This window comes from Centruroides sculpturatus, unplaced genomic scaffold (genome assembly GCF_000671375.1).
Source record: "Centruroides sculpturatus isolate CEXI.00-Female unplaced genomic scaffold, Cexi_2.0 scaffold118, whole genome shotgun sequence".
NCBI classification, from domain to species: domain Eukaryota; kingdom Metazoa; phylum Arthropoda; class Arachnida; order Scorpiones; family Buthidae; genus Centruroides; species Centruroides sculpturatus.
Genome location: NW_019384377.1, coordinates 322,098 through 347,053, shown reverse-complemented (window position 1 = coordinate 347,053; position 24,956 = coordinate 322,098). Strand labels below are relative to the sequence as shown.

At 29.1% G+C, this 24,956-nt stretch overlaps 1 protein-coding gene across 1 annotated transcript in view; it reads left to right on the top strand.

The window, feature by feature from the left end:
- Positions 1 to 24,956, top strand: part of LOC111617349 (unconventional myosin-IXa-like) — a 121,432-nt gene that overhangs the window by 89,296 nt on the left and 7,180 nt on the right. The window contains exons 13-24 of the mRNA XM_023358653.1: positions 1,481 to 1,673; positions 1,811 to 1,874; positions 4,421 to 4,597; positions 4,673 to 4,709; positions 4,798 to 4,902; positions 4,987 to 5,067; positions 5,619 to 5,729; positions 6,856 to 6,978; positions 12,441 to 12,590; positions 21,554 to 21,732; positions 23,621 to 23,827; positions 23,898 to 24,075. Coding sequence (XP_023214421.1) covers positions 1,481 to 1,673; positions 1,811 to 1,874; positions 4,421 to 4,597; positions 4,673 to 4,709; positions 4,798 to 4,902; positions 4,987 to 5,067; positions 5,619 to 5,729; positions 6,856 to 6,978; positions 12,441 to 12,590; positions 21,554 to 21,732; positions 23,621 to 23,827; positions 23,898 to 24,075 — 1,605 coding nt within the window. The remainder of the gene's footprint in view (positions 1 to 1,480; positions 1,674 to 1,810; positions 1,875 to 4,420; positions 4,598 to 4,672; positions 4,710 to 4,797; positions 4,903 to 4,986; positions 5,068 to 5,618; positions 5,730 to 6,855; positions 6,979 to 12,440; positions 12,591 to 21,553; positions 21,733 to 23,620; positions 23,828 to 23,897; positions 24,076 to 24,956) is intronic.

The window sequence follows — 24,956 nt, the reverse complement described above, 5'->3', positions numbered from 1 at the left end:
CTAGGCTTACAGGAAGGCGACGCTGAACATCCAACGTATACGTTTTCGTGTTGAAAACTTTGGCCGCAACCTCTCTATTTACAGGTGTAGGTCATTTCATTGTTATCCACATTTGATATCATCACTTATAACATACTGCCATGACGCTCATGTCTGTCTGCTACAACTGTCAAGAATTAACGCGATTGAAGAAGTGTAGTGACAGTGGGCCAATAGAGAGCAGGGTGCGTGATCCTTGCCATATAATGCGATTTGCGTGCCAATTTTCGTACGTGCATTAATCAAGCCAAATAGTTTTGCCTAATATTCGGCTATTCGGCCACACTCCTGGCAGAATATTCGGTATTCGGCCTGAGGCCGAATATACTATTCGTTACATCACTTGGCCATCTTAAATTTAAATAGAATAGCTTTAATAAGAATTTTGTAAAACACTTCTGGAAATATTGCATGGCAGTATTAATACATGTTCTTGCTGTCATTAGGTAGCAAAACTCCTAGAGGTTTTTTGGTTATTGTGTGTTGCAATAAGTATACAATTTTTCATTTTCATAAAACAAGGCACATTTTGGATTGGTGTTTCTAATTTCTAGATGTTGGCAGTAGAAACACAATAATAATAATNTCTACAGATTAAAAAAGATATTGAAATTATACAATACATTTCATTTTAAAATATAATATTTGTTATAACAAATAAAAGCAAATTTAATAATACTGTGATATTTTTTTCTTAACATTCAAATTGAATTTATTCATCAGTCGTTCCTTCTAGTGAATAATTCCATTGAAATAAACTTTGTTGTGATGATAATTTCAGGAAAACCAATTCATTTGGTTTCCTGAAATTATTACAAAACTGCCAGACTGGTCTTGAATACTTGATCTGACATTACAAATTAATGATAAGCTGTAAACATCCATGAAAAGAACTGTGAAAAAAAGTGTCATTTATAACATTATGTTAAAGTAATTGATAAAAGTATCATATAACGTTTTTACCAAAAATGTTAAAAATTTTTGTTTAATTACTTTTCAGTATGAAAAATAATTTGAAGGTTGTGATCTTTAATACATTATTTGAATTTAAAATTTTTTTATTAAATTTAATTTATAGTCAGTTGCTCTGTATTTCCCATTATAATAAATTTAGCACAGTTATTTTATAAGTACTTACTTTTTACAGTCACTAGTTTCAGTATGTATCAATTCTGAGTATCATTCAGAACTGGAAAGGTTTTGTATGCTAAAGTAATAGTAAAATGCTATTATGTTATGTCATGTTACATAAGTGATTTTCATGATATATGTAATAAATTATTATATTATAATAAAATTTGCCATAATTATTATAAAACTTAACTTTTTTTATTAATAAATTAATTCTAAACTATATTTTAATAAAATTTTGAAATTAATAATAATTTTAATGTAATGTTATAATCAAATTAGTTAACATTAAACTTTATGAAATTAACAGGATTTTAGAGAGAAGAATCTGGAACTTATGAGGCCATATTTTGTTTTATTACTGAAAAGTAGCAGCTTTACTCTTGTACGAGAATTGGTTGGAACTGATCCAGTGGCTGTTTTTCGTTGGGCAATATTACGAGCTTTCTTTAGAGCTCATTTTGCATTTTTAAAATTACATCAATCAGCTACAGATCCTAAAAGTGAAGTTTTAAATTTAATTATCTTTAAAAAATTATTTGAATTCATTTTTATTTTATAGCTTATTTAAAGTTTATTTGAACATAAACAGAATTTATTTCTTTGGAATTATTTTACTTATCTAAATTTATTTTTTTAGATTCAAAACTGAATAAAATGAAAGAAAATTGCCTTCGTCAAAATCGAAAAAATAGTTCTACTAAGTAAGTTTGCAATCAGTTTATATTTTATAAAAATCAGTTTATGACCTGTTTTATAAACTGCACAAGAAACGTCAAATTTAAAAATTTAACATTTCTTTGATGATTAAATTAAATTACAATCCAGATAGACAGTGTGCAAATGTATTTAAAAAATCTATTTACTAATCAGTTATATTCAAAAAGCAAATGCAGATTAAATGTTTTTGCTATTAGTTATATTATTGCTTCAATATACTGTAAATTTGTGTGAGAACTGGGGGGTATGACCATGTCATACCTCCTTGGATCGGCTTTCAAGTCAGAGGGACTTGCCCACCAGTCAGAGATGGCTTAATTTTTTTCTTTCGTTTATCCCAATGGAACGGGACCAAAATTTTTCGGGTTGAGAAGAGGAGGGAGGAGTGCCGTCAGAAAGGCAACAGACGATATACGAGTTAAAGAGGACACCAATTTAACAATGAAACAATGATTTACTGGTTAATTACATAGACTATACAATAATCTATCATCGCGGAATTCAGAGTGGAAATTCTTAGTTCCTAAAGCATGAAGGGACCGAGAGAGAGTTCACAGAAGTGGGTTCCATATCTCTTTCTAGATGTGGATATCCTAGAGCACAAACATAGGGCACAAGTTAAAGTTAAATCCTCGAAACAACTCTCCCCAAGGGGGGAGAGAAGTGGCTTTTATCATTTCGTGATGGGAAAACTATCATATGATTAGCTAATTGAGAGGTAAAAGGTGTGCAGGGAGGTAAGAGTTGTCCCCGGAACCCAAATAAAATGACGCAATTGTATGTTAACTATCAACTTTTAAGTTTATAGTGTGGGAATAGTTGTCAAGATGGGTGAATATTTACCTTGAAAAAAGAGGAGGTTAAAATTTCTCCCTCTTTCAAGTTGGTTTCCACTCTATTTTTTATAGGGGAATTTAATTGGTTTTTAGGTAATAATGGGATATTGACCAGAAAAAAATCAGTAGAAATTCCGGATTTCACATTTGTGAGAAACATTATCTTAGTGTATGTCTTCTGCATTATAGATTAGATTACATAATCTAATCTTCTGACATTGTGTTTTCTTTAATAAATATGTTACAAAACACTAAGTACATTAAACTAGAATAATAATTAAGTCAATCACCATAAATCATATGATGATTGACTTAATTATTATTCTTGTTTTGNTTTTCCTGTGAAATAGGCTTTAATCTAAACAAATATATCTACCAGAGAATTAATCAAAACATAAATTGCAATACGTAAAAGACACAGAAATAATCTCACAATGCGATTTATATTTTGAATGTTTTCTGTTCCGTAAAGTTGAGTTTCTTTATATTCTAATCGAAATGTGTTTAGCAGTTTGTATATCGGCACGAAAGAAAGAATAATTTCTTTTATATTCATTTTACTAGCATTATCATTTTGCTTTTGCCTAAAACTGAATTTTAACATGATTAAAGTGAAAGTTCTAAATGATATACAGTAGAGCGTCGTTTATCCGAAAGCCGGTTATCCGAAACGTCGGTTATCCGAAAGAATTCCAGTTGGCAAATTTAAATTTTCGCTAGTGCTGTGGCGCTGCAATCTTTGGCTATATCTTGGGTTACTCCAATATTTTTTGTTGTTGATGTGTGTTTTAGCTGGCAGCACTGGCACTTTTGTGTGGTGTTTTTCTGAGGACTGTGTGTTGCGCTGAATCGAACGTTTTTGATACTAGATTAATTTCTAAAGTATAATTTTTTTGTTTTTATATTTTTCAATATATTTATTTTGTTTGTAAAAAATAAAGAAATAATTTTTAACGATACAATAGCCATGATTATTATTTTAAAAAGTTCATGTTAGGTTTAACATTGACAAAAATTCAACACGAAGTGACATGCAACGGAGAAAAATTTCAACATGGGATGGGTTAATATATTTTTTCATACATAATTGGTTATCTGAAAAATAAGTTATCCAAACAACCCCAGTCCCCAATTGATTCGGATAAACGACGCTCTACTGTATTTTATAAGATATTTAAGACTTGTGTTCGGATATTACTCAAATATTTTTTTTAGAAAGTAAATAGAATTTATAAATATTGTGACTAAATAAATTATTTAAGGTCACATTTATAAATTAGTTTAAAAATTTAAATTTCTATTTGGTCAAAAATGTTCAATTTCTAGAAGGATGGAAAATGACGTGTTTTTAAAATAGTAAATGAATCAATGCATATGAACAAAGTACATGTGAAATCTTATTACAATTTAAAAAACAATGCTTTTTGTTTATGAAATTAATTATTCAATAAATGTTTCTTTGCAATTACTTACTAAAATAATAATAATAATTTTGCCAGAATAAAGAATCACTCCAATCTAATAATTGTAACAATAAATACTTTTTGCAATTTAAAACTGTTTTAGCAAAAAACCTGTGCTGACAATTAACTATGTTATTTAATATGCTAAAATAATAAATAACCATATTTTATGAAATATGTTTAGATCAAGTTAATGCAAGAATTTGCTTATAAAAATATTTTCATTTTCAGCTCAAATCAATATGAGAAATCAACAAGAAATCCATTGTCAACAGTTCAGACACTATCACTTCAATCTCCGAACAAGACTTGTAATAAGGAATATGGCATATGCTCATTGCATTCACTTGAAGCTGTATTGTGTGCTAGTGAGGCAAAAGTGTTGGAAAGAGCAAATCAAATCATGCTGTAGGTTTTATCATAAAAATATTTTAAAATTATCTTAGTAATTATTATTATTATATATTATTATATTTTTGACAGTAAAAGTAAATCTTCAAAGAAAACAAAACATCAAAAAGTAATTATTTTACCTTTTATATAAAAAGAAAAGAATTAGTAAATTAGATTATATTAATTCAAATTTATTATTTTGATTTTCTTTTAAGACATTAAGCAATTTAAAAACTATGAAAGCATTAATGGGAAAGAGTCATTATTGTGGACATAGAACAGCAAAAAAGCAATCTCCTACTGTCAGTGCTCAGTTTCAGGTGAAATGAATATAGGAAATTTTTATTTTATTTAACTTTTCATTTTTATACTTTAAAATATAATTTTAAAACCTTATATTTTAGACTTCATTGAATCAGTTAATGGAAACTTTGAATCATGCTAATCCATTTTTTGTTCGCTGCATCAAATCTAATGCAGAAAAGGTAATGAAGGGTATTGATATTTGGATTATATATTACATATGTTGTATGGTGATAGATAAAATTGTTTAGTTAAATTAATTTATATTATAATCAAATGTTTGATTTTTATTTATTTTTGAAAGTGGGAATTAGTTATTCAGTTGCTCCAAGAAATCTTTATCTTAGTTATTTGTTTATAATTTTGGTATTTTGCATTTGTTAGTTTTTGTTATGGAAATGATAATAATAACATTCTTATTTAATAATAATCATTTAATTTAAAATTTTAAAATTTAATTTAAATGATTATTATAGTAAAATTGAGGCAGTCATATTATCCATAGTAAGTGTACTTCAGTTTTGTTATAGAAGACTTCAACACTTTGTTTAATAAACCTGCTATTTTGAAGTTTTTAAAATTTTTAGGTACAGATTAATAAAAATGTAACAATTTAGCAAATGTTTTAAAATTAAACAATTTTTGATTGGATTATATTTTTATTTTGCACATTTTTTGAAGGTAGTACTCAGATTTTTTATAATATATATAATTATTACTATTTTTATAATAGATACCAAACTGTTTTGATGATGCTATGATTCTGAGGCAGCTTAGATATACAGGAATGCTTGAAACTGTTCGAATTCGACAATCAGGATATAGTGTTAGACTTACATTTGAGGTAGAAAATGTAATTTAATATTATAATATCACTTATTTAGAAAATGAAGTGTATTTTAATTAAGAAATAAATTACTTTTTATTAAAAATATCTCAAATATTTATAATTTCATTATGATATACAGCCATATTCTGATATTTGAATCTATTGCATTGCTAAAAATAATTTGAATATGAGGAATTTGGATATCAGGAGGGAGGGGTTTTCTTGAAAAATTTTAAGTTGTTTCTACTCCATCTGAATAATCCCCATTTAATTTCTTCAAGTAATATGCTAACACTGCAAAAATCTACTTATCTACAATCTATGATTTTACCATGATATTAAACATTACAAACTCATGTTACCTTACTAACAAACAACAAGTTTGTTAGTAAGGTAACTTTAGTTTGTGGTGTTTGTATTACTGATTACAAACATATCCATTAATGATTAACAAAGTTATTAATGGAAAGGTTTGTAAACAGTAATGAAATAAATAATTGTATAGGAACTGTTTTTTCCCCCCAATATGTAATAGACAGCAATGAAAATGTTGTAATGATACTGTACATATTATATTAAAATATTACTGTATGAAAATGAAACAACAGTAAAAATAAACAAGGTAGTGAATGTACAGTACCATAATGAATGTGTAAGATTATGATACAGTTTTATACTGAAAATCATTAAAATGCATAACCACAGAGGAACATACACAGGAATCCTAGTAAAACAATTGAAAATAGAGTTTAGTAATGGGAACACTCCCTACTTTTAGTAGATTCACTTTTCTTAACTTCACTTTTAGTAGTACAACTTCTGAATGTTTTAACAAATTTTATACTGAAAAAAATTTTTAATATTGGGATTATTTGATTAGGATATTACACTAAAGAACATCACACTCTGTAATAGATTTTGGATAATGAGTTTAGATGCCAGAATATAGCTGTTTAAAGTGTAAAATTTTTTATTATTAATTTTTAATTTAAACTTATATAATAATTTTTTTTATTATAACAGTAATTGAATGTTGTGAATTTACAATAACTAAAAGTTTTGCAATAACATTCATGATTTACATATACATAGGAAATTAATGTGTAAACTGAATAATAACAGTTTTTCATTTTTGATATAGGAATTTATACAAAGATACAGAATATTGCTTCCAAAAGGCCTTCTTAGTTCACAATTAGATATATCTAATTTTCTTACTAATATGTCTCTTAACGAAGATAATTATCAAATGGGAAAAACAAAGGTACAGCATATTTAATTTTATTCACTGATTCATTGAAAAATGGTTCAGAATCAGAAATGATAATTAAATAAATACAGTGGGTGATTGGATAACGAACACTTTCGTGAAAGATTTTTATGATCGGATAACAAACACTCCACAGAACAAACACAAGAAGAAGCAACGTAAAATAATGAATACCGATTGGCCTTCCCTTGTCTTCGGGCAACAATTCAAAACTTTTTGGAGTGTGGGAGACGTCGACATCGACGCTCAAGCCGGTATATACCAATCGTATAGGATTCTTCTGAACTTTGAAACTTTCCCTTGTAATTCCAGCCTTTTATTTTTGTGACAAAACAATTCTTTTATGTATTCACGAGACTGTCGGGTAGGCACTTGTTAAGTTTTGCGTCTGTTTTTCTTTTTGAAAGGTGAGAGTATAATAGCAAATGTAGAGAGTGGGCAGAAGATGCCAAATGTTGCTGGGCAGTATGGCGTGAACAGGTTTACAGTAGGCCGCAGTTCAATCTTATTTAAGAAAAATACTGTATAATCAAGAAGACTCAAGTGGCTAAAGGAGTAATAAAAATTATATCCGAGAAATAAAGAACATCAAAAAGTTCATAATGGAACCTGAAATGGATCTGACAACAGAAGAACGCCAAGAACTCTTGAATGAAGAACACCAAGAAACTCGGTGAGATATGTTTTCTTCTAAAAAAGAGGGTTAATGCCGATATTTGTTATTAAAGATCCTTTGAAGAAGTGCAAGGATGTCAGAACAATGGTCTTAGAATGGAATCCAAATTAGCTTGAGGCTTGGGGATTTCTACAATTGCAATGCTATTAATTACTTACAAAAAATCCTGAAGAAGAGAGAAAAGCAATCAACATTAGACAGATTCTTTAACCCTTTCAAACAGAAAAAACATGACTAATAAAAATGAAAGACTGTGTTGGATGTATTTTTATTATTACATAAAATAAACGTAGTTAGAAAGTATATATTTTTTATTTTTGGGGGTCTCCGGAACAAATTAATTAAATTCTCATTAAAACCTATGGTAAATTGATAATCGGTTAACGAACAATTCGGATAGCGAACAAAGTCTTGGAACAGATTATGTTTGTTAACCGATCACGCACTGTATTAAGTTTTTAGACTAGAATTAAATTTTGTTATATTCTTTACTTTTAGTTTTATTTGTAACAATCATGTGCAAGAAACAGTACATTTTAATCTGAATTTAGTTTTAATTAAAAATAAGTAACTCTGTGGAAATAATTAATAACAGTAGTAGTAGTAAAGCTAAAACAATAATTATGATGATGAATAGTAGAAATTTTAAATTTCTTAAATAACTTATAATTAAATATTTTGACTTTACAGCAAAAAGTACTTTAGTTGTATTAATGTCTGTGCAATTCTGTTATATATTCAGGGTGTCTACTTGTCATGAAATCATGAAATGGGTCAATAGTCATGAAAAAGCCACAGATTTTGCTGATTGATAATACATTTATTTACTTTTCTGACTGTTTTAGAAATTAACATAGGAAAAGTATTGGTCAAATTTTAATCTGTTTTTTTGAATTTTTCATGTTTTGGCATTCCAGGATTTAAAAATACAAAAATCTTTATTAAACTGTGTGTATCAGAGTCAATTTTGCATTATATCTTAGGACTGGATGAACCAGAAATTGAAACTTGGCAAGTTTATTTCTATAGGGCATTGATGCTATTAAATTTTGGTAGTTAAAGGTCAAGAGGAAAAAAGATAGAAGGTGTAATGTGTCATATCTCAAGTGGGGTTAGTCTTAATGAAAGTTTTGCTCATTATTATCACTTATAATTTTTTTATAAACTTGTTCTTATTTCAAAAATAATCTGTTTGCCATTTTATAATAATCAGTAGTATAAAAATTATTTTTTAATAAAATATCAATAGATGGTGTCACAATGAGTACCAGGAAAATCAAGCAAAAGCTCTTGCTATCTTTATCAGTAATTATTAAAAACTAAGTAGTTTTCCATTTTATGAAATGAAATAATTATTAATATCTTATATCAATAAATAATACTGAACATTAGAAACAATGAAAAAGATTTTCATTCTCAGATATTGGGCATAAAACTACTTATCACTCAAGAAATTGGGTACCTGGATACTTGATAGCAATGAGAATCTTCTAATACAAACATATTAAAATTCCTACAGGAATTTACATATATTTTTGTAGGCTAATTTGTATTGATTTGAATTTTTGTTTATGACCTAAGTAAAGATTTGCACAAATTACTTATGCATAAATGAAGACTAATATTCTTGAAATGTAAATTTTTCAGAAATGTGATCTGTACAAAAATCTCAAATATATTGTTTATAATTTCAAAAATAGTTACATATTTATAGAAATCAGTTTTAGAATTTATGTGAAAATGTTACATTGGAACAAAAACAAGAAAAACATCAATATTGTTAGTTTACAAAGGATATAAATGAAGAGATGTTAAGATTAAATTGATTTTTTTTTATATACTTATTATGATATAGCTAACCTCATTAGCCTTACTGCCATTGCTTGATGCATAATTAATGCATTTACACTTGATTACTATTTGTTACTGAGTACAATAAATATCATTTATTTACTCATTATGTGTGTTTTAAAACAATGTGAATATGGTTGCATCCTGTATAATGATGATGATGATGTGAAATTCAGTATTCAAAATATCGGGAAAGTTTATTTACCAAATGTTAATATAATTACCAAAATATCAAAGAAGACAAAGATGATTACTACATATTTGTGAATTTGAACTACAATCTAGTGTTATAAAAACAATCAGATTTAAACTGTCTATCATAGTTATCAGAAATAGTCAAATATTTGAAATTAAATTTCACAACTAAACTTTGAAAAATTTTTCTGGATAAATAAAGGCATTATTGAGTATGAGTTTNATAAATTAATTCTAAACTATATTTTAATAAAATTTTGAAATTAATAATAATTTTAATGTAATGTTATAATCAAATTAGTTAACATTAAACTTTATGAAATTAACAGGATTTTAGAGAGAAGAATCTGGAACTTATGAGGCCATATTTTGTTTTATTACTGAAAAGTAGCAGCTTTACTCTTGTACGAGAATTGGTTGGAACTGATCCAGTGGCTGTTTTTCGTTGGGCAATATTACGAGCTTTCTTTAGAGCTCATTTTGCATTTTTAAAATTACATCAATCAGCTACAGATCCTAAAAGTGAAGTTTTAAATTTAATTATCTTTAAAAAATTATTTGAATTCATTTTTATTTTATAGCTTATTTAAAGTTTATTTGAACATAAACAGAATTTATTTCTTTGGAATTATTTTACTTATCTAAATTTATTTTTTTAGATTCAAAACTGAATAAAATGAAAGAAAATTGCCTTCGTCAAAATCGAAAAAATAGTTCTACTAAGTAAGTTTGCAATCAGTTTATATTTTATAAAAATCAGTTTATGACCTGTTTTATAAACTGCACAAGAAACGTCAAATTTAAAAATTTAACATTTCTTTGATGATTAAATTAAATTACAATCCAGATAGACAGTGTGCAAATGTATTTAAAAAATCTATTTACTAATCAGTTATATTCAAAAAGCAAATGCAGATTAAATGTTTTTGCTATTAGTTATATTATTGCTTCAATATACTGTAAATTTGTGTGAGAACTGGGGGGTATGACCATGTCATACCTCCTTGGATCGGCTTTCAAGTCAGAGGGACTTGCCCACCAGTCAGAGATGGCTTAATTTTTTTCTTTCGTTTATCCCAATGGAACGGGACCAAAATTTTTCGGGTTGAGAAGAGGAGGGAGGAGTGCCGTCAGAAAGGCAACAGACGATATACGAGTTAAAGAGGACACCAATTTAACAATGAAACAATGATTTACTGGTTAATTACATAGACTATACAATAATCTATCATCGCGGAATTCAGAGTGGAAATTCTTAGTTCCTAAAGCATGAAGGGACCGAGAGAGAGTTCACAGAAGTGGGTTCCATATCTCTTTCTAGATGTGGATATCCTAGAGCACAAACATAGGGCACAAGTTAAAGTTAAATCCTCGAAACAACTCTCCCCAAGGGGGGAGAGAAGTGGCTTTTATCATTTCGTGATGGGAAAACTATCATATGATTAGCTAATTGAGAGGTAAAAGGTGTGCAGGGAGGTAAGAGTTGTCCCCGGAACCCAAATAAAATGACGCAATTGTATGTTAACTATCAACTTTTAAGTTTATAGTGTGGGAATAGTTGTCAAGATGGGTGAATATTTACCTTGAAAAAAGAGGAGGTTAAAATTTCTCCCTCTTTCAAGTTGGTTTCCACTCTATTTTTTATAGGGGAATTTAATTGGTTTTTAGGTAATAATGGGATATTGACCAGAAAAAAATCAGTAGAAATTCCGGATTTCACATTTGTGAGAAACATTATCTTAGTGTATGTCTTCTGCATTATAGATTAGATTACATAATCTAATCTTCTGACATTGTGTTTTCTTTAATAAATATGTTACAAAACACTAAGTACATTAAACTAGAATAATAATTAAGTCAATCACCATAAATCATATGATGATTGACTTAATTATTATTCTTGTTTTGTTTTGTTAGTGTTTTGTAACGTATTATATGATTTGTGATGATTGACTGTTAAATATTATTATTTGTAATTTAATATAAATTGTAATAATTTTAATATTTTATTGTGTGCCAATATTTGCAAAGTATTCACATATTTTAATTATTAAATCAGTTGGAATCTTAACATTATACAGTAGAGCGTCATTTATCCGAAAGCCAGTTATCTGCAACGTCGGTTAACTGNACAAGGAGAGCCTACGGCTTTGGGGTAACGGATTTTGATGATCTTTGGTGTAGAGGTAGTACACCATGTGAGTGTACTACCTGTAAAATACTAAAGTGCAATACTCAAATATAATCAGTTTTTTTAGCACTTTATGTATAAATTATACGTACTTCTATTTGAGCGTGCTTTGACAGAGTGGTAACGAGTCTGATTTATAAACTTGAGTTCTCGGGTTCGATTCTTGCATAAAAAAAAAAAGATTATATGTGAGAATCGAACCCGAGAACTCAAGTTTATAAATCAGACTCGTTACCACTCTGCCACAGCACGCTCAAATAGAAGTACGTATAATTTATACATAAAGTGCTAAAAAAACTGATTATATTTGAGTATTGCACTTTAGTATTTTACAGGTAGTACACTCACATGGTGTACTACCTCTACACCAAAGATCATCAAAATCCGTTACCCCAAAGCCGTAGGCTCTCCTTGTAAGTTTTTAGAAGAAATTTAAAGTACAGTTATCATTCTCACTAACAAAAATACATTTGGTAATAACCAGAATAATTAATAAATATTAATAAATGAACATTTGTAATACATAATTTGGTTAATTTTTAGGTATTTTTTCGTGAAAGTGAAAAATTAAAACTTGATGAGTGCCTTCATCAAACTATTCTTCATCATATTGTAATTTTACAAAGATGGGTCCGAACTTGGTTAATTCACCGACGATTCAAACGGATGAAAGTTGCTGCCATAATTTTGCAAGTAAGATTAATTTTAATATAAATTTAGATAGTAATACAGTGAAACCTTGCTTAACGAGCATAATTTGTTTCAGAATTGTACACTTAATACGAAACACTTGTTAAGCGAAACAATTTTTCCCATAGAAATTAATGTAAAATACGATAATGCATTCCACGCTGAAAAAAATACTCAAATATTTTATGTATAATATTTATTCAAAGAAAATTGTACAATGTGCATTGTTAAGGAGTGTAAATCATTATCATTTTTTCTTCTTCTAGTGCAGAATGAACCAACCTGAAATAAAAATTTGATATGCAGAAAACCAAAAAAAAAAAAAATTACAGATAATATGTCTGATAAACATGCCAAATGATATGCCAAATTCTTGGCTATGTAAAGGCTATAATTAAATATTAGAGAATTAATTAATTTGACTAGACATAGGCAATTATGCTGCCATCTCATTATAAATTTAATAATTATAAATAATTAATTTTTAATTTAGACATTTCTGGAATTGGTCATTAAATTTAATATGAGATGGTAGCATAATTGCTTACCTCTAGTCAAATTAAACAATTTCTATTATTTAATTATAGCCTTCTCATAGCCCAAAAATTTGGTATATCGTTTGGCATGTTTATTATATAACAGGCTATGGTTGGTGATGTTTATATGTAATACTAGCAGATGAGCCCAGTATTGCTCGAACAAAAATGATAGCAAAGATTAAGATCATTAGATTATAGCCAATCTTACCCATTTTCACCAAGTGCAAGAATTAAGTCCCCCTTTCCTAGACTAATTAGAAAATTTTTCGCTATCTGCTTACCACACTGGGATAATGATAATTAAGATTCACAGCAACTACTAACCAGTGCATAGTACTTCTAAGTGATAAATAACAAATGTTTTCGTAAACCCCTTCTGGGTTCTTCTTCTAGTTTACTAAATTCGAAAAATAAGTTGGACCTTTTCAAATCATTCATAAATATAAAAATAACACATCCAAAACCTTTAAAATTTCTGGTACGAAATAAAGTCACTGAACTAACATTTTCAGTCTTTAACCAAGATCTTCATCAGGTTTGTTGTCATTTTAAAAATGGAATATTGAGAATATAGAACGTTTTTGAATACAAAAAATTAAATCTTTTCTAGTGTGTAATAAAGAGCAAATATTTTGAATTAATTAAGTAGACAGAAGTCTTCCGTAATAATAATGTGGACCATCTTCCAAGGAATAATATATGATTACTTGTGTGTGGATGCTCATCACAAATATAGCACCACACATAAGATATTATGTTACTATCCTTGAAATTTATACTAATCCCTGACTTGGTTGCTTTATAAATCTCAAGGGTTTCCAAGGCCCTGATATGGTCTGTTTTGAATGATTTAAGAGACTGGTGCTATTTAAGTTGGCTGTTATATTGGGTCCATGGTGTATGATGACAGGGCGGTGGTGTGTCATTTTTTGTCGATGTCATATCTATGTTCAGTAACCCTTTTTCGAACAGATAGTGTGGTGGATCCAATATAGACAAGATCTCTTTGGAATCTGTGACCCCTTATCGGGATACTGTACACCCCTGGTGCTTTCCAATTATCCAGTGTGTCCTTCATGTTCCTCAGAAGCAAGTAAATAGTTTGTTCTCAAGTACGCCAATTTGGTGCTTTTCTTTTGTGCTATTTCCTTGTAAAGGGAATGCAGGTATTTGTTGTATTGTATAACTCTGTGTTTCTTGTTTGGGTCCTGGCTGGGATTTTATTTGTTTCATACTGGAAATTCTAAAGGTTTTGGGTATGTTATTGTTATATGTACTGATATTTATTAGTATATGTTGTTTACATAAATATAAATTTTAACATAAAATCGATCATTAAGACTAAGAGTTTGAATAAAGCAAACTTATGTGCATGCATTCCCCGTGTCAACTTTATATACTACAAGTTTGGACATGTGCACTGCATATCTCACCAACCACATGAGTACGCTACATGGTTACCTATCTCGTATATGTACGTGTCTTGCCCCTCACCACCTGCTGACACCAAAAATATAACACTTACCTGGATGATATCTTTTAATTTATATGAATGTTTAATGGAATAATATACAGCCTATGTCCACCCTGAAGGTCCATTCTAAATATCGGTGAAAGAATTTTTGAAATCGGATGAGTAGTTTCGGAGATTACCTCCTACATCCAAACTTACAAACTTTACCTCTTTATAATATTGGTATAGATGTGTGAACACAAGTTTGGAAAAATATGATTACAAGTGATGCTAAGATGCTAACGGAATGAGAGCTAAACACAGACTGATGGAACATGCCCACACATCAGGACTTTACTTCTCCTCATTAAGTGAGGCAATTTTTGCTCGTTAAATGAGGTTCCACCGTATTTAGGATACTCCCTTCAGAATATAAAGAAAGTAAAAAAGGTGTCATACTAAGATGAAATATATTATTAAATAATATATTTTTATGAAATGTAAATGTTAATGTGTTTATTTTTCCCCTTTAAATGATTTAATATAATAGTTCTTGTAAAAAATAAATATTTGTTGAATGATCTCACAGTAAATCATNTTTATTTATTTATAATGAAAAAAAATGTTAGAAAATTTAAATGATGACTTGTATAAAGTGTAGAAAATAAACAAATTTTCTTTGTTCAAGTAAAACCAGATCATTTTCTGAAGGTTTTTCTTCCTTTTTTGGGGGTAGAGAAAATTCTTATCAAAGGAGCCAGTTGCATAAGAGGTTTTTATCAAACTTCACTTTTACTATCCTCATATTGAGAACTGTCACTGAATGATGAAACATCCAGCAACATTTCATAAAAAGTCAAATATTAAATAAATACTACAGACTTGGTTGGACTACAGATCAGGATACAATGACAGTATTGGTTGATGGAGTGCTCTCTTCGGAATTGTTGCCTGTAAAAGTGATTATATTAAAAAGTTTGATGCTGTTTTCTCATTTTAGTATATATATAAAAAAAACTCGTCATGCAACGCTATCAACAGCCTATGAATTTAGTTTAGATCGGCAATTATCATATATATAAAAAAAAACTCGTCATGCAACTGATGAAAAATGCAATTTTATTATTTTTTTTTAAAGTCTTAACATCAGTATTTTCTGATGTAAATCGCAAACATATATATATATTACCATTAGATGAAGATTGAATTGCATCTTGTCTTATTAAATTCAAGTTTTAAATTATTGAAATTTTTTTTTAACATAACCCAGGTGTGATTTATGAAAGTAAAAATTCCCTCTTACACCATTACTGATTTAATAAACTAGTTTGTAACGTTAGAAAAACAAACGGATATGATATACATATACGCCTGTTTTAGACAGAATTTTTTTTAAAAATTTACATAATAAAGTTATTTTGAAATGGATAAGAAAATTACGTAACAAGTTCTGATTAGATGTGTGACCATTAAGGATAGAAAACACTCAATACGCTACACTTAACTTAGAAAGAACTTTTACTGAATGATCTATAACGCGTCATCCCTTAGAAACAAGTCGTTTTTCAAATGATAACCAAGATCCATGTGTTAGAAAGGGCATAGTTACCAGACAAACTTTAGGAGACAAACAACTCTTGCGCTTGTTAAAAGAGAAAAGTATTTTTCTTTCAAGAAAAGATCCCTGTCAAGATGAACTTCTTTTTTATTATAAGCTTTTGACAACTAACCCATAATAATAACCCAGATAAACTAATATATTTAGATTTCTTTTACGTGAAATCCGTTATGTATGTATGTATTAAACTTAAAATATATAAAAATAAATCTTTACTGAATAAAATTATAGTTCTTTACTATAAAATTATGGCTTTAAAGTGAATAACTTTTTAACACCAGTTTAGAATTTTATGTACTGTACAGTATTCAGAAGAGTTTCTTGGCATTTTTTAAGGGTATAATTTAAAAATTATACCCTTAAAAATAATATAAATTCATTATAATACAGTCAAACCTCTGAACAACGGACGTAGAAAATGGCTGCTGTTGAGAGGTGGGTGATATTAGAAGGTTATTATTATTTACATAGAAAATTAATGCAGTTGGTATGCTTAAGTGGCTAAAGAACTAACTCGTTAAATTTATTTTATATATTAATTTGATATTAGAAGGTTATTATTATTTACATAGAAAATTAATGCAGTTGGTATGCTTAAGTGGCTAAAGAACTAACTAATTAAATTTATTTTATATATTTCTTGATGTTTCTTCAATTTATGAAATTAGTTTTTGGTACTCTTCTGTTTTGTTATTTATATGCAACATGACTAGGGATTGCAATTGCTGGATCCAGCACATTTTTCGGCCTGTTGGATCTAGCGCCGAGGATCCGCAAATACTCAATTAACTTTCTAAATAATGGCGCAAAAGTCTATGTTGTCGGCCTTGCCGCTTTGCTACGTGCACTATCACTTGGCGGTGAGGGCGACGTTGCTGTTCAGTGCGGCACGTGCTACACCTCCTTTCTACACCACACTGTCAGCCCTTTTACCTCCGCTGATCTATTTTCCAATTGACTTTCCGCTCTCTCTAAATAAAGTGTCTTTGCTCTAAATAAAATAAGTAACTGCTATCCTAGTCCTGGTGCATAATTCTAATTTACGGTCAGTTGTGACATCAATGAATCACGTGACGGAACGATCGCAGTTTAAACTGGCCGTAGAATCTTTCTTCAGAAGAGTCGCGTTTGATAACTGCTGACACAACCCTGAAATTTGTCTTAGACAGACTAAAAAGCCAGGACACAATCTTGAGTGTCAATCTTTCCGAGGCACTCCACAAAAGAATCACAGAATCACAGTCTTACCGAGGTCAAGGGATGCTGATTTACATACAGAACCCAAAGAAGTATGACCAAAAAGTTAGAAAGCCTTATCTTTCACATGCCGAAAAAAAATGTAATGCGCCAGGAGATGAAAACTATGCTGAATTGTGTAAATACATATGTAGTGGAACCAGCAGCAATGGTAGAGGATATTACAGAGGTGGAAAATGATGATCCAGATAACTTGGATTTCCTGAATTTCACATTGGAACAAGAATTAGAGATTCAACTAAAGTGCGAGAAAGAAAACTTCATGAAACAGAAACAAACTAGTATTGAGAAGGATTATAAGTTATTAAAAAAGGAAATGGCTGTTTATGAAAGTGAGGGAGTCAGAGGTGAAAACTTATCTTTGATTTATCATTATTTGATGACACTAAAACCAACTAGCGTAGAGGCAGAAAGGATATTCTCCGCAGCAGGATATATATGCAGTTCATTAAGACATAGGTTGGGAGATAACACCATCAATACCATTTGTTTCTTGAGATCCTACTTCCAGAAAAGTCAAAAATAACAGAAGTGATTGATTTAATTTTATTTAATCCTTTAAAATACTTTATTCAAGACAAGACTAATATTTTATAACTTCTACTTAGTTCTATTAAGTAAGAGTTTTTAACTTTTATTCTGTAAGTGGTTAGTGGGCTAGGCTAGGAAATTTTAATATGAAAATTAGTGAGAAACTGAGACTACCTGTAGTTAGTTAAATAGTTAATTAAATTAATGAGTATCGGTATCTTAGATATATGATGATATGATGTATGTGATTCATGATTGTGATAATAATAACTAACTACTACATGGTAGACTACTACTAATTACTCACTACTTTACTAACACTAATAATTAAATTACTTATAAATAACTACAGGCTGATACGTAGAGCCTATACAAGAAAACTGGTAAGACTGATAGCCACTTAGCCACTGATTATCCATCCTTATATTATTATAATATAATATATTAATACAAATTAATTTGTAGAATTATCTTTCCTATTATTTAACTTAAAGATTACATTATAATTATAATCTTTTTAAACATTTAAAGTTAATTATCTCTATCTCAAGTGTTAAACCAAACCAAAGTTACTACCTAAATGTGTAGGAAGTTTTACTGATTTATAGTGACCAATCTAAATAATAATAAGTTTCTTAAGTATTTAAAAAAATGCTTTATTTCTTTAAAAAAAAACCCATAAATTTCTGGATAGATAGATAACACTTTATTACACCAAAAAACATCCGTGCATCATTCCAGCTGGATCTGTGCTGGATCCAGCTGGATTAAAAACACTGCTGGATTGCAATCCCTAAACATGACACTGCTATCAACAATCATACTATGTGGCATGATAGCAAATAGTTTGCATACACTATGTTGTTTTCATTGATTATCTACAATTACAGCAGCAAAGGCATCTAAACTCTACTTTAGTATGGACTCTTGGAGAAAAGTTTCTTTTTAGAGATTTAATAAAAGAAGGAAAATGTGCTTGGATTTTTGGTTAGGCATGTTTGAAAAAAAGTGAATAGATGGAATAACAAAAGACTTTTAATCAGTCTGTTTTGTTGTTCCAACACACTTACAGCACACTACATTACATACAGTACATTACATGTTTGACCTTACAGGAAAATTAACAACACGGATAACAAAATAGATATCAGTGAGTCCATTTTGCTATCCTAGCTTTAGCATTTCTTGAACAAATCATAAGAAATAACCTCCATTTGACTGCTAAACAGTAAACTCCAGTTCTGATAAATACAATGTGCTAATCTGACAACTTAGACATTAGTGCCTTACACGTATGTGAAACAAACTAACTCCAGCAACTAAACAATGCATTATCAAAAGTAAAATGGATTACTTTGTGATAAATTGCCTTTGACTTAAAAAATAAAAAAACCAATTTGAAGTCAAGGTAATACAATAAAGCAAGAAATGTATCCTAATAATTAAACATAGAAAAAATGTAAAAAGTACATACTGTTTGAAATCCTTAATTTTTATCATTTCAATTACTTCCCTCCTCTCTTATTGCACTCAAAATTGAAGGGAAAAGGAATAATTTGCATGAACTTTGAATTAATGTACTATAGCATTTTTTAGCCAGACTGGAAATTTGTAAGTACTCACAGCAAAAAAAATCTTGGAAAACATAAATACTAAAAGATTTTTAAAATTATAAATTGTGATTTTGATTTTTTTTTAAATAATGAGAAGTCTAAATTGAATTTCATCATTGTGTAGTGTGTAGTTTAGCATGGATAACAACAAATTTAATGTTTTGTTATTCATTTTTAGTTTTTTTTTTTAATATGCCCCAAAACTATTATGCATCTTTTTTCATTAAATACCTAAAAGGAAGATCTTTTCTGAAGAGTCATACCAAGAGTGAACAGATAAAAAAAAGTGTTCAAGAGTTCTGTTCTGTTCAAAAAAAAATCTGTTCAAGAGTGAACAGATAAAAAAAAATTTGGGCTCCTGTAAGTACTGAAACCAGATTGTGTACAAGTGCCATTTGCCGTCAAGTTTCTTGTGTATACAAACAACAGTTGTGACCTTGTTGCATTGCTCTTGGATAACAAAACAGAAAACACCATGATTTTTAAAAGCTGAATATGTATTCTATAAAAGAGAATTTCCTTTTAATAAATAAAAGTATAACATTTTATTTCATCCAATTCATTCAAATGAATTATACAATGTTATATTTTTTTTTACAGTATTATATGAAAAAATCGTTTGAGACTGCATACTATAATATCAAAAACTCACTACTACACCTTATCTTGCAGCCGAAGACGTTAAAAGTAATAAACTTCGGCTGCAAGATAAGGTGTATTAGTGAGTTTTTTTTAGTATTATATGATCTTGTGTAGTTGAAATGATAAAAATGTAAAGAAGTGTGCATGATTACATCTTTCATTATTCTAATGAATCTCTAAAAATATGAAATTTGAAGATTGATAAATATCATTTGCTATTTCTTATTACATAGTATTATTAAATTTGAAACAGATTATTTTTTGAAGAATTTTTAAATGATATATGTAAAAAAAAATTGAAAAACTCGTGCTTAATTTTTACAAAAAACTTGAGTGTTACCTGAAAGTTTTAATTAATTATAACTTTGGGAATGAAACTAAGATAAAAATTGCATATCAGTTTTAAGATTATATATGTAAATAGAAGCAAAGATTTAGTACTTCAAATATGTTTCTCTGGATAAGTGTAATTTAGCCCAGTGATTCCCAAACTTTTTCAAGCCACTGTCTCCTTGGTTCCATAAAGTTATATATACCCAATACCCCCTAACTTATTTTCCCTTGTATGAGAAAGGCTTGGAAATATTCTTAGAAAAACTTTTTTATGAAATACATTTTATATCTTTACCATACATTGTTCTCCACATCTGGAAACCATTAAATGCAATGTTTCTTCTTACCTGTTTTAAAAGAAGAAAGGGAAAATTTGTCAGTGACTTCCTCTCAATCTTTGCCTGTGGTCACTGTTTAGTATTCTACTTTCAGCACCTCTCTGCTGCCCATTTGCTTCTTTTTGCCCCCCTTTTTGATTTACTAACTACCTGTGGGAGGCAGTATGCCCACTTTAGAAACCACTGATTTAGCCTGATAAAAAATATATAAATTAATTTATAAATTAAGCATTTGATATATTATGGAATGATATAAAATTGTCTTCTGTTTAGGGTCATTCACATATGTTGTCTGGTTCTTAGTTTGTTTTTGAATTAGATTTATAGTTTATATTATAAAAATTTTAACTTGGCATTACTTGCTAAAGTGTTTGTTGCCATACACTACTATTATTTTTTTGAAATGTCAAACACTAATTCTTCTTGATAAAATGATGAAAATAAAATTAGTTTTCTTATTTCTGATTACAATAAACATCTATTTAGTAATAGTTATTCAAAATGTCTGAATTGCCATTAAATTATTGGTTATTGTAAAATTAATTTTTAAAAAATTATAAGAAGTTTTTGTAAACTATTAATAAACTTATGAATACTCTCTCATTTATTCATAAATTTTAATAATTTTAATTATTATTTCAGAAAAATATTAGAAGATATCTTGCACAACAAAAGTTAATTAACATGAAGTTGCAGATACTTGCAGCATTGTGCATTCAGCGTGTGTGGCGTGGCTATCGTATTAGAAAATGGTACAGAAAATTGCAGAGGGGATGTATTGTTATACAAGCTGCTTGTCGGGGTTATTTGAATCGAAAAAAGTAAAATATACTTTAATATGTTTGGTTTTACATATATGATTTAATATTATAATTATTTTAATGAATTTATAAATATCAGAATCAAAAGTACTATTGAGATTCGGTTTGCATAAAAGAATTGCATCATTCAAATAATTTTGCAGTGTTGAAACAAACAGATTGTTACTATTGTATAAATTTAGCAGTAGAAAAAACAAAGTTTTTGTAAATAATCAGTTTTTGATAAAATTGTGATTCACAAACAAAAAACTTTAAACAGTATATTATATTACAACAAAAAATATATTCTGATCATGATATGATTGTAATTTATGATAAACAAATTTTCTTTATATCAAATAAATCTTAATGATATTTTAATTTTTATAAATTTTAAGATTTCTGTTGAAGCTCAAGATGTGTGAATTTTGAATGACAATTTTTTTAATGTACAGTAGACCCCCCTATAACGCAAAGATACGTTCCTCGTTGTACGAATTTCGCGTTGTAGGAATCCTTGGGCTGTGATTGGCTCACGTATTTGACACGTGTGAAGTTTACAGATTACGGCTGTTTGAAAGGTTTTCTTCCATAAAATTAATTGATTCTAGACTAATTCGACTTAACATTTCCAAAATACGTATATTTTTTTTGAAAATAATCCGTATAAACTACGCTATAAACAAAAAATTGTAGGATTACTTACCGAGTGTGCACCATTTGACATCGCTGTTGCTCAAGCTTGTTTTCGTCGCAGAACAGCACAGCAAACCGCGGTTGCGATTTCAGATGTTATTTTTCTGTGAAAACTTTGTTGAACTTTGGAGACATCATTAATATAAATAATTTTAATCGTCGTTGAATAAGAAATGTTTCTTTCACAAGAAATGTATAAAATTACAGTACTGTATTAGACTTACGGTACCTAATTTACATACTGTACAGACGATAGCTCGCCTAAACTCTCTGTAGCGTGGCGCTAGACAGCGGAAATTATATATATAATTATAATAAAGTTACAATAAATTAAGTTAATATATAATTATATGTACAGTACCTAATTTATATATAATTAATATATAATTATATGTACAGTACCTAATTTATATATAATACTGTACAGACGATAGTTAAACTCAACTTACCCGCCCAAACTCTCTGTAGCGTGGCGCTAGACGGCGGAAAATAGTTCAGCTGCTCGTCCGCGATGATGAGTTGGCGATGACATTTTACGCGTCCCTTTTAGCGTCTTTGTACGAATACTGATGCAATTTTTTCGCCGCGTCATAGGAATCTATGTTATTGGAACCCACGTTATAGGGGATCTACTGTATATTAATGATTTAGATTTGTATTTTTTTTTAATTATAACTGAGCAACAACTGGATGGCTAGGTGGTTAATGTTTTTACTTTTTGCTAAAAGTAGAGCCATATTGAATTAATTAAATGCAATATTATTGTAAGTTCTCGGATATTAAAAAATATATCATAAAGCAAGATTTCTAAGGATATTGCATTATTTTAGATATTATTAAGGTATAGAAAGAGAGAGATTATTGTACAAATAGTCTAATTTTTAGAAAACACACATATAAACATTTAGATACTTTTTTCATTCATTTTAATTTTATCTGTTGAGAATTTTGAGATGGTTATTCCATTGAGAATATCTGCATTTAAAGATTAAAAAGTTATGAATATTAAAAAAAAACACAGCATTGATGATGATTGGTTTAAAGTAGATATATAACTTCGTTATTTAATCATTTAATTTTTTCCCCAGTGAATTTAGGAAGAGTAAAATTTTTAAGGAAAGTTAAAATTCTTTAAAGTTAAATGCAAAGTTAATTATAAATTTTACTTTATAATGTATTAATTACTTAATTTAACTTTAATTTTAATTTCTAGATATCAATATTTATGGGAAAATCATCAAAAACAAAGGGCATCACTTCAGGAAAATAGTCAAAAAGCAATAATAGTTCGTCCTAGAAGAGCAATGTCTGCTAGTCTGTTAGATAACCCCAATCAATTTGATTGGAATGTAAAATCCTATTTAGTCACAAAAACAAAACCCGAAGTTTTCCAACGACAGCAATCAAAGGATTCCGATGGGTATAAGGTTTTCTTAGAGAAATTAATTAATTTTTTTTAATGTAAGATTTTAAATATAATTTTATTTCAGGAGTAGTGGAATTCATGAAGATTCTGAACCTGAAAGCCTTGCATCAGAAAGTACTGGATCTGCTTTACACAGTCCTCCTCCTTCACCTTTAGTAGAAGGACCATCTAGTCTTCCTGTCAATTATGTTAAACAAAATAGGCGAAATAGAAAAGAAAGGTATATAGAAATATGTTCATTAGTTTGAAAGATTATTAAGAACTTCATAATTTACACTACATTTAGATGATTTTCTGATATATATATGTTAATGTGAAAGACTGAAATTAGTGAATGTCGATATTCTCTGGTGAATGTCGACACATATGAAATACGTTGGGGAAAGACCGAATATTTGGCTATATTATTATGCATTCGAACAATGCTGGTGTATGTCGACAAGCACAGATAAGCTTTGGTGTAGGTCAAAACTACACCAGAGAAGCCAATGTCGACAGAGAGGTAACAGTCTGTTGCCAAATCCTTTGTGGGTAGACGGAGGTAGGACAAGGTCGTACCTCTTTTACCAGCAATGGTTTGGTGAAAACCACTTTGTCACTGGATGGCATTTTTGTTCTTTTGATCCCATGAGAAGAGGATCGGTTTGTCAGTTCAAATGGTGGAGGATGAGAGAGGTTGTTGGTAAGGCATCAGCGATATCCAAATAAAAGACACCATTAACAGATCAGTTTGTAATCACATAATACAGTTGACCCCCGTATAACATGGCACTTCTATAGCACGGATTCACTCTAACATGGTTCGAGAATTGGTACCATCCCCCGTATAACACGGTACTTTTATAGCATGAATCTACTCTGACACGATTCGAGTATTGGGTAAAACCCTCGTACAACAGGAAATGTAATAAATTTTTACATACTTAAGTAATAATAGTTCACGAAAATAATAATTTTCGTGAACTATTAGTACTTAAGTATGTAAATTTTCTCTTCTCGCCTTCTGTCGATACACGTGGTCCTTCTCGAAACTTGTTTCAATGTTGCCAGATCGCAACGCTTCTGCTTCTGATGTTGCCGAATGTTTTTCCCTTATTCCATACTTGCTTTATTCTTCATAAGT